Genomic DNA, 16,555 nt, shown 5'->3' on the forward strand with positions numbered 1-16,555 from the left:
GCTACTTCTTTACAAGAACGGTTGGAGTGTTACTCATAATATAAGACTCACGTTACTTCTAGTTCTCTACAAAAATAGTCATTAAATAAAACATATTGTAGGTTTTGGTGAAGAAAAACATATCATCTCAATTGCATGAAGATTCTAAAAATTGTATTATTTAGCATATACCTAAACCAAAAACATAATTTGTTATATATATATATAGACAATGTTTAAAAATCAAAAGTAGTAACTTGTAGCTTATAGACTATAGCTTCTTAACTCAGGTCAATAAAATAGTTGAGATGTTTGATCATTTTGATGAGTAAAAATTAATAAAAGTCTGTAAGGTTTTAAAAAAGAAAGCTTGCAAGTTTTTGAAAACTAGTTTTTAAAAAGTTATTTCAAGTAGCTTTACAAAAATTATTGGATCTTTTACTAACTCATTTGTCAATTTTACCTTTTATAATTTTACCAAATTACATTCATTATAAATTAACTATAAAAGATTAATATGAAAACATATTAGCACCATTGTTTAGTTGGAAAAGAATATGAATGAGCAAATTAGAGCCTCAATACAAACCCAATTTCAATCAAAACACTGACGTTTATTTCGTATCATCAAATGTATTCATCTTCTCAACTTATAAATAAGGAAATAATTCTTTTCGACTTATGTGACTGAACTCTCAACAAGTGTTGCTCTCAGAAGTTGAATTTTTAACATTTTGGTCTTTCTGAAAATCTAGTATGGCATTACACAACTAGTCCAACACCTTGTTGGTAAAACTTACAAGAATTTCTCAAATTGCCAGAGTTGTTCTTACTTCATATGCCGAATTTCCATTTTATGTTTTTTCTACATACTAGCGAAATTTCGAACCAAAGATAGTATTCTTAGTGAAAAACACATAATACGTTAACTTGGGTTATGAACTCATGAAGTCTTTCATGCCCCTCACCCAATGTACTCAAACAAATCAAGAAAATGAGAAATATACATAGAAGGGATATATTTTGCAGCACCAAGTTCTGTGTTATAAATTGCATATCCACTAACTAAGCATCATACACTTGTTGGAGCTTCACAAGTGACATCAAAGTGTGTAGTAAATACAAACCACAGAAAACAGGGAAATACAAATGCAAATACTTATGAACAACATGAAGCAGCTCTAGATCCTTCGGCCGGTCTATCAACAAGAACCATCCCGGCTGGCTTTTGAGCTGGCTGAGCCCTTGGCAACCTCTTAGCTGTTTACATAAGCAATTGTTGAGTCAGTCAAGCAATGTAAATGAAGTTCAGTATTTTATGGAAACAGTTTAAAAAACACATGCAAAGTAATATAAATCATAGCCGCAGAACAATTTGCATGATTCCAGAATCCAGAACATAAGTTCTAATGGAAAATAAAGAGTAAATTAATAAATAAGATTTCATGTGCCACAACAATGAATTGGAAAAGAAGTTGAAGACTTGAAGCTACCTAGGCAGGGAAGAAGGAATAATTCAAGAATGTTGCAATAAAATGTATTACGGATTAAGGAATAGTACACCAATGTACTGTGATTCCCTTCCATTTCACTCAATCTTATTCTATTTGTTAAGATTCTATCTCAAAACTAATTAGCAATAAGAGGAGTAACCAAACAAGTATTTAAACCATCCTCAAGACTGTAAAGCATGTGATGTGGTGCTTACTTCCCAATACTATTCCATCCCCATCATTGACCTGACATTCCCCTTAATTCCTATTTTTTTCCTTCTAAAACATAATAAATAAAATAAAATCCTGAACAGGGGGCTTGGCAAAACGGTTGGAGACTTGGAGTTGCTGTCATGTGATTTGGTGCGAACCATAGGCCCACATAGTGGGTCCGTATCCGGGTTGCATTTTTTAAAGAAGATAAAATCCTCCCCAAACAGCCAAAAGAAACATGATATGAATGAACACAAACCTATTTCATAAAATACATCATTAACATTGGCTGCAGTTTTGGCAGAGGTCTCCATGAAAAACAGACCATTTTCCTCAGCATATACACGTGCTTCCTGCATTGTCAATGAGTTAAAACTGATAAACTGCAAGATCCAAGAAATGTCACTATGGTATTTTGAGTGTACAAATAAGAATCCAAACATGCTATAATGATAGATTACATATTACAGCATCTGTTATGTCAAAATGTTTTAAGTGGAAAATTAGCAAGATTGTACAACTATCCAACATGATAAAATCAGAAGACTCGCAAGTCCAATTCGCAGCTTGCAAAAGGCATTAACATGAAAAATATTTCGGGTATAACCTCAGTTATAATTTCTAAAGAAGAACTAATATGGCATAAAGGGACACTGGAAAACAGCAATACTTACTTCAGCTGTCACTTTCCTTTTATCTTCCAAGTCAGCTTTGTTACCAGTAAGAGCCATGACCATGTTAGGATTCCCTGTACAACACCAAATGAGTTAATTGTTTGAAACTGCAGGCACCACTTATCCTGTATTACTAATTTAATACAGGAAAGGAAACCAAATGTGGCCCATGTTTAATCTAATATTTTAGAGCAAACGTCAAGTGCTGTGAAGGAAACAAATTTCATATAAAGAATATTAAATAATGTGAAGAAAATTTACAATCAATAAATTTTATTTCTTCTTTAAAAGAGAACTACATAATGCTAATACCTTGCTTCTGAAGCTCTTGGACCCACTTCTTGGCTCGTGTAAATGAATCCTGTGAATAAAAGACAAATGGTCATATTAAACCTTATTAAACAGAGACACTTAGTATGGTAAAAGCATAGAATATAAAAGTAAAAATAGAAAAAAAAGGCCTCTTTTAGGAAAATATGATGCTTTCTTTATAGAAATTCAAAATATGATGTTAACGCGTTATACTCATTTTTCAACATTTAGCACCGATAATAGTTCAATGTTCACTATACAAAATAAACAATATATATATGCACTTCGCCGAATTGCACAAACGCTGGACGAGTTATTTAAATAAACCACTTCCTAATGTTCATTAATTTAAAAAAAAGTTATAGCATGGATTAAAATGGATTGTCCTGGCATGTCTTGTGCAAGGTTTTTGGTTAAAAGGGAACAATCAAGTATTCCGTGATAAGGAATTGAGGAGGATAATGTCTTAAAGTTGGACATTATCCTACGATAAGCAGTGCTGTCATGAAAAATGCTTTATTTTGGTCAAAATCAGAACTTTTCATGCTCTAGACTTATCAACTTTGGGTCTGGGTTTCTTCTGTATTTTTCATTTTAAGGTATATCCCACACATGCATTCATTCGGTCATTCCACTCAGTGAGAATGTTAACAACAAACCTATTATTTTTCAAGCGATACAACAGTATAACGAAAACCATTTCACAAAGTTTAAATTCAGTCCATAAATAGATTTTATGGATCTAATAAATACAGCAAAAGAGCACTTGTTCATACACAGCACAAAAAAGTTCAACAAGATAAATTTACCACTCCTGTTGTGATTTTAGACTTATGAGGCACTACAAAAAGGCTGGGTTTTTTCCGATGTCCCATATTTTTCATCACATCATTTTAGATATAGTAGACAAACAAGAAAAAATCCAGCATTAAATTACATGTCAAAAACAGCAAATCAATGTTGGCTAAATATTACCAATTTAAATAGGTATTCACAGAAATATACAAAGGTAAGGATATCATACTGAGCTAGTAATGTCATAGACAATGATAGCAGCAGCAGCGCCCCTGTAATACATGGGAGCCAAGCTATGGTATCTCTCTTGTCCTGCAGTATCCCAAATCTCAAATTTCACGGTTGCATCATTTACTGCCAATGTCTGCGAAAAGAATGCTGCTCCTATTGTTGACTCCTGCAGCAAGCAAATACCACATCAATTCAGCAACATAATCCCCAAATGTCAATATGCTTAATGCTTTGGCATAAAATAGCAGCTGTCATAAACCAAAACCATCAGCGTGTACACTGCCACAAAGAAGATATACTCTCTACCCAGTCCTACCACACCATAATTTTCACTTGGGTATCATTTAAACACAAAATGTAACAACTTTCTCTCACTAATGACTACCCTCATAACCTTCATAATCAAATTCAGATGAGCCTACACTTGCTAAGTGTTAATGTCCCACGCCAGTTACACCTGGTGTATATTTAGACTAATATGGTAACAAAATTTATCTTGATGTAAGGCCACCCATGGATATCCTGTTAAGCAAACTTCACACTCCATATGTTCAGTCCTTGGGGTGAGAAATGTGTAATGTGTTAAAGTCTCACAGCGGTTGAATATACGAATAAAAAAACTAATTATAATTATTTCGACAACCCTCTCATTGTGTTCTATCTTCTGGGGAGAAGTAATACTTGGATATTCTAATGCTAGTACTTTTATCTAATCAGCTAGAATTTTCAAATTCTCCATCCTAATTCTTAAAAAAAATCATATGAAACAACAAAACACCATTTCTAATTGGTCAACGCCATTCACAAATTAGCATAAATATCACACAACACATGCCCGTAATCACTATATGTGTTCGTTATACATAACAAACAAACCGTTAAAATTAAGAATTTCCCAATGGAAATGAAGAAATATAGACCTAAAATAAAAAAGGAGTGAAAATAATAACCTGAAATTCGAGAAATTGACCCTTAACAAAGCGCAAAACAAGACTTGATTTTCCGGCACCCATATCACCGAGAAGAACCTAATAAACATATTCATGAAAAACATATACTAGTTCAATTCACTAAATTCATGTTATTCACAGAGAGAGAAATAACGTGAAATCGGAAACAGGACAAACCAATTTTGCATTGAGATTGTTGTGCCCGATCGTAGCCATCGGAAGCAATTGGAGAAAGAAAAACGCAAAAAGATTGAATTTTTTGCAGAATGTTGAAGATTGAAATGATCGAATCAAAAATCAAAGAGACAGAGTTAGAGAGAGAAAGTCTCTGTCTCAGAATTGGATTTTTTTGCTTCCTTCCTTTGAAGTACAAAACGACCTCGTTTTATTGGGTTTTCTGCTCTCTATCTTTTTTTATTGGCTTGGATTTTATATGCAACTGTAAATTTGCTTTAGCTTACAACTGTGATATTTTTTTTAAGTGTGGATCTAACTTTTTATTTACCAATTAAGATAATAATATTTTTTTAACTAAAGTATTTGAGTTTAAAATTCGTAATTAGTTTTGTTGCTTGTTATCTTTTATCATTATTATATAGTTCTTTAATAATATTTAAATTTATTTTTGTAATCTTTATATTGTTTTTCACTTATTGGATGATTTTAGAAAATAGGGATTATTCTTTTATAAATTGTAGGATTTATCTAATATATATTGAAAAAGGTTGTAGATTATCTTTCATACCTATGGGATAAATTCATAATCAGTATTATGTTTTATTTTTCATAAAAATAGAAACTTGTGTATCTAAATATATTTTCAGATTCAACTTTGTGAAAAGAAAAACTCTAACCATATTGTGAAAAGAAAAACTCTAACTAAATTAAAAAATAAAATATGACATTAATATCAATAAAGAGCTTATCTAATAATATTATATTTAGTTGAATCACTAAGTATTAGGGGTGAGAATAAAATGGGCAAGTACCTTGTCCGACCTTAAATGATATTGGTAGGGTCTTTATCTGAAACTAATCTTTGACATCAAGCTAACCTGACCCCATATATTAATTGGGTCAACTTTTAAACTCGAACTTGATTGGATTAAATATAGTGCATATATTTTGTAGATAAAGTTTTTTCAATATTTTACTTATTATTATGTACAAGTAATTAGACATATGAAATGATATATGTATATATGTTGACAATCATGTATATACAATGAAAAAATTTAAAGAGTCAATGATACTTTCGACCAAAGAGATATTATTAATCTATGTACATTTGAATAAAGACATATACAAACATAATAAATGATTGATCATGAGATAGGTCGGGATGAGACATGAGTGATAGTCAACTCTAACTATTGTTTGGGTCTAATTTTTGAATATGAACTTAACTCTAAACCAAGAAGGCTCAATCTATTTAGATCTAATCTTATTTACCCCCAATCATAATTGGATCAAACTAAATAAACATGTATGACAAAGTCCTCTTCATCCCTACAAAGTATTATATAAGTGAAAGGCCAATATTCAATCTGCAGCATCAGAAGCGATTAATCATTTACTAATGTTATTATCAAATAAGTTTAATTAATATAAAAATGAGATCACTTAGTGTTAAAATAGTTGAGCATTGGTTAGTTGGTTAATTAGTTTAGTTAGGATAATTAATTTTTTCTATCATTTATATAAAGGATTCAATGTAATTTTGTTATCAATCTATTTAATATTCAATGAATAAAACTTTTTTCTTTCATCTTTCTTGATTCATCAAGAAATATTTTTCATGTTTCCTACAATTTTAACACTTATTTTCAATTTTTATATTATTTATTATAAACTACACGAACAAAAACGGCCATACAAGAAAACTAACAATGACTAGTTGTAGAACATTCTAAAATCTTGGTCAATTCAAAATGTAATCTTACATTTTTCTACATTCAATTCATCAAGTCGTCCAAAGTCTTTCTAGAAACAAAGAAATTCAATTAAATGGGTAAAATATATTTTCTAATATTATAAAGATAAATTAGGTTTTTGTTTTTGTTTAAAGGAATAAAAATGTAATTTCACTCTAATTAGAAAATAAAAGTGTTGTCTTTGCTTTTAGAAGCACTAACTAAAAGGATCACCAACAGACGTTGGTTTACTAGTGTAAGACTTTATTGGATCCTAAAGTCGAGAGTTCGATATTTTGGAGCAACGCTTGTTGTGAGAGGCACCTATGAACCCGAAAATAATTAGTTCTTTAGCCAAAAAAGGTGAGAAGATATTTTTGATAGTACCAAATTTTTTTGAGAGATTGTGATTCTAATTATATATATAATACATATATATGTATAATTTGGATTTGGAACTTACAATCTTAATTATTATGCTTCAAATTTCATTTGGAATGAATTAGGATTTAAAACACCAAATCATGATTTAAATGAAGACCTTTAGTTTTAAGATTTTTGCTTAACTTAAAGTGTTATATTTATGCAACGGTGATGTAAAGATTTATACATAGTCAATGCATCATTCACCGTTCATTTGCATTACTTTTTTTTAGAAGTTAGTGATAATTGAAATGAATAATGAATAATAAGTGACAATATAAAAAAACTATTATATATATATTCCTTTTCTTTTAATAGTTTTATACAATATTATTGAGCAACAATACATATCCAAATTCGTTTTTTACTAAAGCACTAGCAACCGATGAGAGCATTTGACTTTAAAGTTTGTCTATTGCACAATTTATTCTATTCTATTTTTGTCAAAAAAAATTTGTAGAAAATTTCACAAATACTCTTAAATTTTATATCTTTTATTAGTAATTACTATAAACTATTTTCCTAATTGCTTCTTTGGATGTGAGTGAGAATCTTGGTTTCGAGGGGAAAACGTTTACCTTGATTTGTTTTCATTTCTTATTCATTCCTCATCTTAATCCTTGATTTCTTACATTTTTTTTTCTCTTCATAATAACTTCTAAAGAGTAAGTTAATTTTTGGAGGGGATGAAATAGAAGACATCACAATTATTTTAGAATTATATTTTATGACTTTGAAACCTTCTATTTCATTTTATTCCCTTATAAAAATCAACTTGTAAACAAGCCTTTGTAAGCCTTTATATGTTTGTGAAATTAATTCCTAAAATTAAAGGTAAAAAATTATTGTTTATGTATTTTGTTTTAATCTCAACCATCAATATTGTTTTATTTTATGTTTGTATATATCAATATTATTGTATTGTCTATTTAATCTCCAAATTTTACTTATCCTCTTTTCAATTAATTTTTATTTTGGTGTTTATTCTATCCAACCATCCATGTTAGGTATCAAAAATATAAAGTTTATGACTTTTTTATACATATCCCCTAAAAAATGTATACAGACAATGTGACTATTATCATCACAATTACTATTGTTGTCACCACTAGACTAATATTATCACCATCACACCCCTCTAACATAATCACTTGTGGTCATCCTCCTTATCCTAACCACCACACATTTAGAATTATAAGATGCCTTCAGTCATTTTATGATTTTAAACTAATTTTGATTCTGACTAAACTGCTATATTACGATGTCAAGGTACAATTGAAATTTCATGCCCCAGAGGGATTTTTAAGATGAAATTGTTTTCTTAATATCATATATTTAAGACAATATATCGTATATTTACTTTAAGAGGTTATGAAATAAATGATCTATTTTTAACAATTCACCTACCTTTTAAAACTGATAATTGATATCGTTAAATAAGTGAATATCCAAATCGTTGACCTAAAGAGGATAATTGAAACCTTATATGTATACACATCATGATTGGTTATAGTCTCCAACACACTAAACTAGAATTAGTTTTCTCTTCTTTCTATCAAAGAGAAAACGAAGTTCCCTTAAGAAATTCATACTCTCTTAAAGCAAACAAAAATATGGATGACAAAGAAAACTGAATCATGGATACCCACCTGAATCTAATGGGGAAATCTGATGTAATTGGACTCGAGTTATTTAGGTTCAATTTTCAGGATTAGGTTTGATAAAATTAAAACCTACCCCGAACCCACCACAAAGTGAAATATAATTGGAGAAAATAGAAATGCTACACACAAAAATGAAAGTGAAATGAAATGATATCCTTGAATACATTTATTCTTTTTGGGTTTCTGGTTGAGTTCAGGTTACCCGAAACTTGGCAAGTGTAGGGATGGTACTTTTATTTTCAACTCCATTGAGTTCGGATTCAAGTTCGGGTTATGGATTTCATGTTCGAGTTGAGTGAATACAAACCCAACCCCGATCTATCCAACCCCGATCTATATGTTGTCATTCTTATACAAAAAGAAGTAGACCTAACAACATGAGTTTCATGTGAAACATGCTTATACAAAAAGAAGTAAACAGTTTTCATTGATAATGAAAGTAATCACAACTACATAACATGATTGATCCGGAAATAAAATCTCAAGACGAAAAAAAACTCAATTATCCAAAAGCTACCCATAATCCCTTTTAAGCAAACAAGGCAGTTTGATTAGGAATGGTGGTGTTACTTGTAGATCTAGTAGTAGGGATTGGGGGCCTAGTACCCATAAAGTTATCACTAACTCTTCTTGCATTCAAGGAAGTACATGAACCCTTTGAATGCAACATTTTCTTAGAACTAGGCCTTGAAATAGAACTAGGAGTGTAATTTGCACCTTGGCACTCACCCAATGCTACTCCATAGCTTCTACAAGATTTCAACCTTTTGTTGTATGGATTCTCTGGCTTAATAAGATCCTCTAAGCTTCCCACACTTGCTAATGAAGTGAAAGATTGTGACTTTCCTTGGTAGAAATTTGAAAGCCCCCTCCTATAACATCACCAAAAGATACAAACTTTAGCAAAATCAATAACCCAACAAAGGAAAATAAAATTAACTTGTAAATTGGTCACTTTGACAAATTTGGGTAAGTGGATAAAGATAAGATGACTTAGATTATGGTCCCAATAAAGCAAAACCAAAATACAATTCCAAATCTAAGTTGTTCAATATTTACCCAAAAGGTTGAGATTTTCCAAAATCACTATAGTAGCTTAATCTAAACCCCAACAAAATTCAACAAGAAAAAATATGAAGAAAATTTGAAAATGAAAAACTCAATAGTGAAAGAAACTTACTTGATGGGAAGATGTTCAAGCAAAGAAGACATATCACTCAATGGATCAACATCAACCTGATCATGTGATGAAGATGAAGAAAAAGAAGGAAAAGATGTCACTTCTTCAAAAGAATCAGATTCCAATGATGAACCACTTGAAACTCCAGACACAGAAGAACATGAAGAAGAAAAAGAACCAACAAAATCATACTCATGAACTGATCTTTTCTTATGTTCTACAAACATCATATTATTGTTCAGTTGTTGCTCCATATCTCTAATTTTGACCCTTATTCTTCAAAATCCAAACACCCTTTATGTGTTTTATTGCATGAACCTTTTTAATTTCTCTCCCCAATGAAACAACTACACGCAATGATTTATACCTGGCTAGTATTTAACAAGGTTGAACACTTATCCTTTTTGAGAACTGTAAATGGAATTGAAAGCTTTTGAAGATTTACTAAGCTATTTATAACAAAAGCTTTTAAGATAGTGATAAGATTAAGGCAATATTTTATTTTCTCTTTTTATCCTAAACTTTATTGATATATTCTCCTTGGAAAGAAATAGTAAGATTCGGCTTTATCCGAATTTGATTTTTCTTGTCCCCTTCTCCATATGACTATACCCACACTATTATCCTTCTTTTCTACTTAGAGATAAGAACGGCACTTTACTATTATTGGTGAGGAAAATTTGTCTTTTCAAATTAGTATTTGAATAGTAATTATTTACCTTTAAAGACACATCTAAATCGTAATCTATTTATGTACCCCAAAAAATTGCAACCATTTTAGCAAAAGTTGTGCTATTAAAATCATATAAGTTAAACTATTTACAAAAAGAAAATCATTTGTTAAAGTTAAAAAAATTGTTTGTTAAAGTTAAATGAGATTTTAATTTTTATTAACAACAGCAAAACTATGTAAGATAAAACAATATTAAATACAATCATTCAAGGCCTATTATATACAACTGCGTGATTTAAACACAATAGTTGAGTTTCCAAGGAATATGGATAAGGTCGAAGTAGTGTTGACATAATGATATGGAAATTAGAAGATGTTGCATGTTGAGTTGTAATTCAACGGTCCAAAACGGGGTTTGCGGGGAATTTGGTACTAATGGTTTTATGCGCGGCGCCCACTGACTTTAATGAAACTCTCGTACTGAAAATTTAGGTGGATAGCATTATGTTTTGAATTATTTACGAAAATAATACTCAAACAGATTTTTATGGAGAAGAAATAATGTTAACAGAACTCGTATATAAACAGACATAAGTTTCCTAGGAAAGTATATTTTTGGTTTACGATTTTACCATGAATTTCATTCACAACTTCCTAAAAACTTATTTTATTTCTGTAAATATTTTAAAACATACATTAAATTTGTGATAGTCTAGTTTGAATTTTCCTCTCTAACAATATCTAGATGTGTAATATCCATATAATATTGTTATAAAAATTTATAGATAATAATATGTATTTATCTATATTTTTTTTGAAAAATTAATGATTATTAAATATGATTAATAAATAATCTAGTAGTAATATATAAAACTTATAATATATACTCATATATAGTAATATATATCTTATTGGATATTTGCAATAACTAGTGAATATAAATCCAAAATTGGAAAAGCAGGCCCATCTTTTATGTGGTTGGTATCCTCTTTTGAGGACAATAAGGACCCATCTTCCTCCTTTTATGCTCTTATGTCTTCTCTTCTTTTGCCATATCAACTATAGCTAAACACACATTCTTCTCCTCGACATTCTTGTTATCTGATTATGCACATATCTCCATTAAAATAATTATTATATGCGCGTTAACAAATGCACATCACTTTCATATGCTAACCAGTTTTATCTAGAGAAAAATGTATTTAATGTGACTGTATCAACTTTTATTTATGTTTTATTATTATAGATTTAAATATATATATATATAAATAAATCATAAGTGATGTACAGATTGTATAAATTTTTATATTAACATTGTATAAACATTAACTATTTTATTATTATTGATATTTTAAAAAATAAAGCAAATAAATAGTGGATAGTATTAGAAATTTATAATTAAGGTGGACATCACATATTTGATACAATGATATCAGCTATTTACTTCCGGGATACATTATAAGTGATCTAATTACTGTCTACCCTTAGATTTCTAAAAGCTGATAACAGATATGAGCTTAATGAGTGAATACTCACCAGGTTAACCTATAAGGAATACTAAGAACCCTATAAGTTAACGCATAAGGAATGTTATGGTCTCCAGTACATCAAATCATAAATAGTTTTCAACCAAAACTCTCTCAAAAGGTATATCAAATGAGTAGATTAGAGAACATGGATTCAGGTATGACATTGTATCTTTATATATATATATATATATATATATGAGAATCATGTTATTCAAGATCATAGGATTGATATTTCACCAATCATCAAGAAATATCTAACAAGTAGTATTAGAGCTTTATGTTCTGAACTTTATGGTACTTCAATATTTGATGAACCCTAATTTTTTAAATTTGAGAATTTTTATGTTTCCGCTATTGGTTATGAAAATTGGGTATTTAGGAATAATGATATAACTTTTATTCGCTTCCACTGATGTGAATTATGAGTAATTTGTATTATGAATCATTGCAACATGGATTGAAGTATATATTCAGATATGTGCATGAACATTACATTAAATTTTATGACTCTGTTATGTAATATGTATATTATATATGAACTAATGTCTTAATGTTGAACATTGACTTTTATTACTTCACAGTTTTTGCAATTGTTAAAGTATATGTATAAGGTGTATATATATATATATATATATATATATTATATGTGAGCAATATGTATTTCTTATACATTGAGGTATTATGCAATCTAAATATCTGCATATATGTTTTATATATAATCATGATTTGATCAAATATGTTCATGTATATTTGAGATTTTTAAATATTGTACTTATTGTTTTCAATTCTTTTTGAATATGATTATTGCATAAAACATGTACCTACCATCATGAGTAATAAATATGTGATTCACCTTGTTTTAAGACACACAAATAAGGATCAAATTTAAGCTATATAGTATATATATTATGTTTAAGCTTAATGCTTGTAATTAAATATATATTGTGTATATATTGTATATATATATATATGTATCAAAATAATTGACCAAATATATATAAAAGATATGCTCTTGATGTTTTAAAGTTGGACATGATCATATTCAATTTAGAATTTATGATATTGATTTGCGTATATCTTTTTATGTTTTTCACTCTAGGTCTACTTTGTATTTGATTAAGATTACATCAATTTTATGTGTTGATATATAAGTAATATATCTTTTTTGATTTGAAATTATATTATGGGATTAGATTTGTTAATAAAAATATCAAATCTGGGGGTTTTAATTCTAAGATTATAATTTTTTATAATTGATCCATATTGTTTTCTTTTTGTTTGATAACTATTTTGAATTAATTGATGCAATATATTGTCAAAGTAACCTCTATTGTGGAAATTGATTAAAATTACACAGATGAGTATGAGATTATTTATGCCAATTGTGTTCGGCCTAAAGGAAGACACAATTTGGCCAAATAATAACATACTTGTGATGATAAATATGAAACAATTATAAAGTTTTTTTTCATGTGAATAATAGTTGGTTCAAAGAAAGACTATTGTTTGACAGAACTAATTGTTAATATTTGATCATTACGTTGAGAGTACCACTTACAAATTAATTTCTCTGTCCAAAGACTAGAAATTGATGTTGTGCTAGGTATCTTGTGATGGGTCTATTATATGAACATGTCTTGTTTTATATTTATTACATGACTTATTTGTTTAAATGGTTGCAACACTTATGGTTTGTTGTATTGGTTGGTGGCTAATAGCATTATTAAGTAGATGCTATTGTTGAAGCATTGTTTCTGTTTGGACAGCTTACCCTACCATGTTTAATCATGTATAAAATGGTAATATTTTCTTTTATGGAAAATTCAAAAGGACCATTACTTTAATTCGAAATGAAGTCTTTGTGATAAGAATGATGCAATGCTACCAATAGGATATAATGAATATATGTATTTATTGCAGATATAAATAATATATGTTTTGGATTAAATACTAAATCAAACTCAACTAAATTTTTTTTATTCTGGAAAATAAAATTGTTTGACATTTTAAGCGAACCTATTAAACAAGAAGTCGACAATGTGACATATTTTCTCTGAATTGTTTGAAATAAATGTCGAATGTTAGTGCGTATATGTATCCATGTGAGTGTTAATCGGCCCAAAGGAAGATTATTATTTGGCCGGATTATATACACACATGTGATGGTAAACATATGATTATTATAAACTTGTATATGTGAATGACAAATCAGTCCAAAAAGAGTTTATTATTTGACATGCATTATGATCAATGTTTGACCACAAACAAGAGTATCAATAGTGATTGATATGAAATATCAAATCAATTGTATGTCTAGATTTTATGCGAATAGTGATCGGCCCAAATGAAGATTATTATTTGGCCCAAATTAGAAGCATACTTGTAGCAATAAATATGTTATAATCATATGACTTTCCATGCGAATAGTAAGTCAGTCCAAAACCCCATATGAACTTTGGACTAATAAAAGGCCAAGCTTAAAACACTTGCACATTTTTTATTGTCCAGCTGAGGCACGACCTTATAGGCCGCATGAAAGGAAACTGGACTCAAGAAATGTTAGCTGTTATTTTGTTGGCTATGTTGAACGCTCTCGGAGTTATAAATTTTATGATCACACTTCAAGACTTTTTTTGAGACGGGAAATGCAAGATTTCTTGAGGAATTTGATTTTGGGAGGAAGAGAACATAAAGAATGTTGTCTTTGAGGAAGAACCTATCACTAATGGTGAAAAAGTTCTTGTGCCTATTGCCATTCAAGGGACAACTTCGGTAATAGGAGATAATGTTCATAATATTGTTCCTGACAATATTCTAGAACAAGACAACAATGAGGTTCTCCCTCAAGTACCTATAGAACAAATTCAACAACCTCATGAAGTAGAAATGCCATTAAGGAGATCCACTAGAGAGAGGAGAAGTGCAATTCCTGATGATTATATTGTATTTCTTCAAGAACATGAGGATGGCATTGGGTTAACAAAAGATGATCCGTTGAACTTTTGTCAAGCTATGAAAAGTTCTAACTCTCAAAAGTGGATCGATGCTATGAAGGATGAGATGAAGTCTATGTTTGATAATGACGTTTAGGATCTTGTCGAATTACCTGAAGATGCAAAACCTATTGGTTGCAAATGAATATTTAAAACCAAGAGGGATTCGAAAGGTAATATTAACATATATAAATCGCGTCTAGTATCTAAAGGCTTCACCCATAAAGAAGGCATTGATTATAAAGAAATATTCTCTCCAGTATCTTCGAATGATTCTTTCAGAATAATATCAGTACTAATAGCTCATTTTGATTTAGAGCTACATCAGATGGATGTTAAGATTGCGTTTCTAAATGGTGACATTAAGGAAAGATCTATACGGTGCAACCAGAAAACTTTGTGTCAGCTGGTTCAAAGTCAATGGTATGCAAATTAAAGAAATCCATCTATGGGCTTAAACAAGCTTCTCGTCAATGGAATCACAAATTTCATCAAGTTATTACCTCGTATGATTTTGAGGCAAATAAAGTTGAAGATTGTGTATACCATAAGTTCAGTGGGAGTAAATTTATCTTCATGGTATTATATGTTGATGGCATACTTCTTGCTAGCAGTGATATGAGACTACTGCATAAGTGTCGATGATATACTGCTTGCTAGCAGTGATATGGGACTATTGCATGAGACCAAGAGATTTCTAAAGAAGATTTTTGAAATGAAAGATCTTGGGGAAACTTCTTTTGTATTAGGTATTCAGATATTGAGAGATCGCTCTCAAGGTATCCTAAGGTTATCACAAGAAAGCTATATACATAAAGTCCTATATAGATTTGGCATGAAAGACATTAAACCAGTGGATACCCCTGTAGCTAAGGGAGGCAAGTTTAGTCTCGAACAGTGCCCCAATAATGACCTTGAAAGATACGAGATGCAAAAGATTCCTTATGCATATGCAATATGAAGTCTAATGATTACTCAAGTTTGCACACGTCCCGACATAACATTTGTTGTGAGAGTTTTGGGCAGATATTTGAGTAATCCTGGAATGCATCATTGGAAGGCATTCAAACGTGTTATGCATTACTTGAAGAGAACAAAGGAGTACATGCTCACTTATTGGAGGTATGAGAATTTAGAGATCATTGGATACTCCACCTCTGGATATGTGTTTGTATTAGCTAGAGGTGCTATCTCTTGGAAGTCTGTGAAACAGACGCTTATAGCTCCTTCAACCATGGCTGCGGAGTTCATGGCTTTTTTCGAAACATCAGACCATGGCATATGGTTGCAGAATTTTATCACTGGCTTACATGTGGTCGATGGTATTGAAAGACCATTGAGGATTTATCGTGACAACAAGTCTGCGGTTCTTTACTCCAACAACACTAGGAGTTCTACAAAGTCAAAATTCATTGACATAAAGTTTCTTGTTGTTAAAGAAAGTGTTCAAAATGGATAATTTTCCATAGAACATATAGTGACAAATTTTATGCTAGCTGATCCACTGACTAAGGGTTTGGTACCTAAAGTCTT

General features: G+C 30.2%; 1 protein-coding gene and 1 pseudogene across 1 annotated transcript; both read right to left on the minus strand.

Moving 5' to 3' along the window:
- LOC109345161 lies at positions 984-5,117 on the minus strand (annotated as a pseudogene).
- Positions 9,052-10,260, minus strand: LOC109345162. Its single transcript, XM_019583984.1, has 2 exons — positions 9,828-10,260; positions 9,052-9,519 (listed from the first exon to the last, which is right to left on the minus strand). Exons 1-2 carry the CDS (start codon positions 10,079-10,081, stop codon positions 9,177-9,179), a joined length of 597 nt encoding a protein of 198 aa, XP_019439529.1. The 5' UTR covers positions 10,082-10,260; the 3' UTR covers positions 9,052-9,176.

Source organism: Lupinus angustifolius, chromosome LG04 (assembly GCF_001865875.1).
Source record: "Lupinus angustifolius cultivar Tanjil chromosome LG04, LupAngTanjil_v1.0, whole genome shotgun sequence".
NCBI lineage: Eukaryota > Viridiplantae > Streptophyta > Magnoliopsida > Fabales > Fabaceae > Lupinus > Lupinus angustifolius.

Coding starts and splice junctions, on each gene's coding strand:
- LOC109345162 (XM_019583984.1), bottom strand. CDS start 10,081: ATGGAGCAACAACTGAACAATAATATGATGTTTGTAGAACATAAGAAA. Junction 9,520..9,827: donor CTTGAACATCTTCCCATCAA/GTAAGTTTCTTT, acceptor GTGATGTTATAG/GAGGGGGCTTTCAAATTTCT.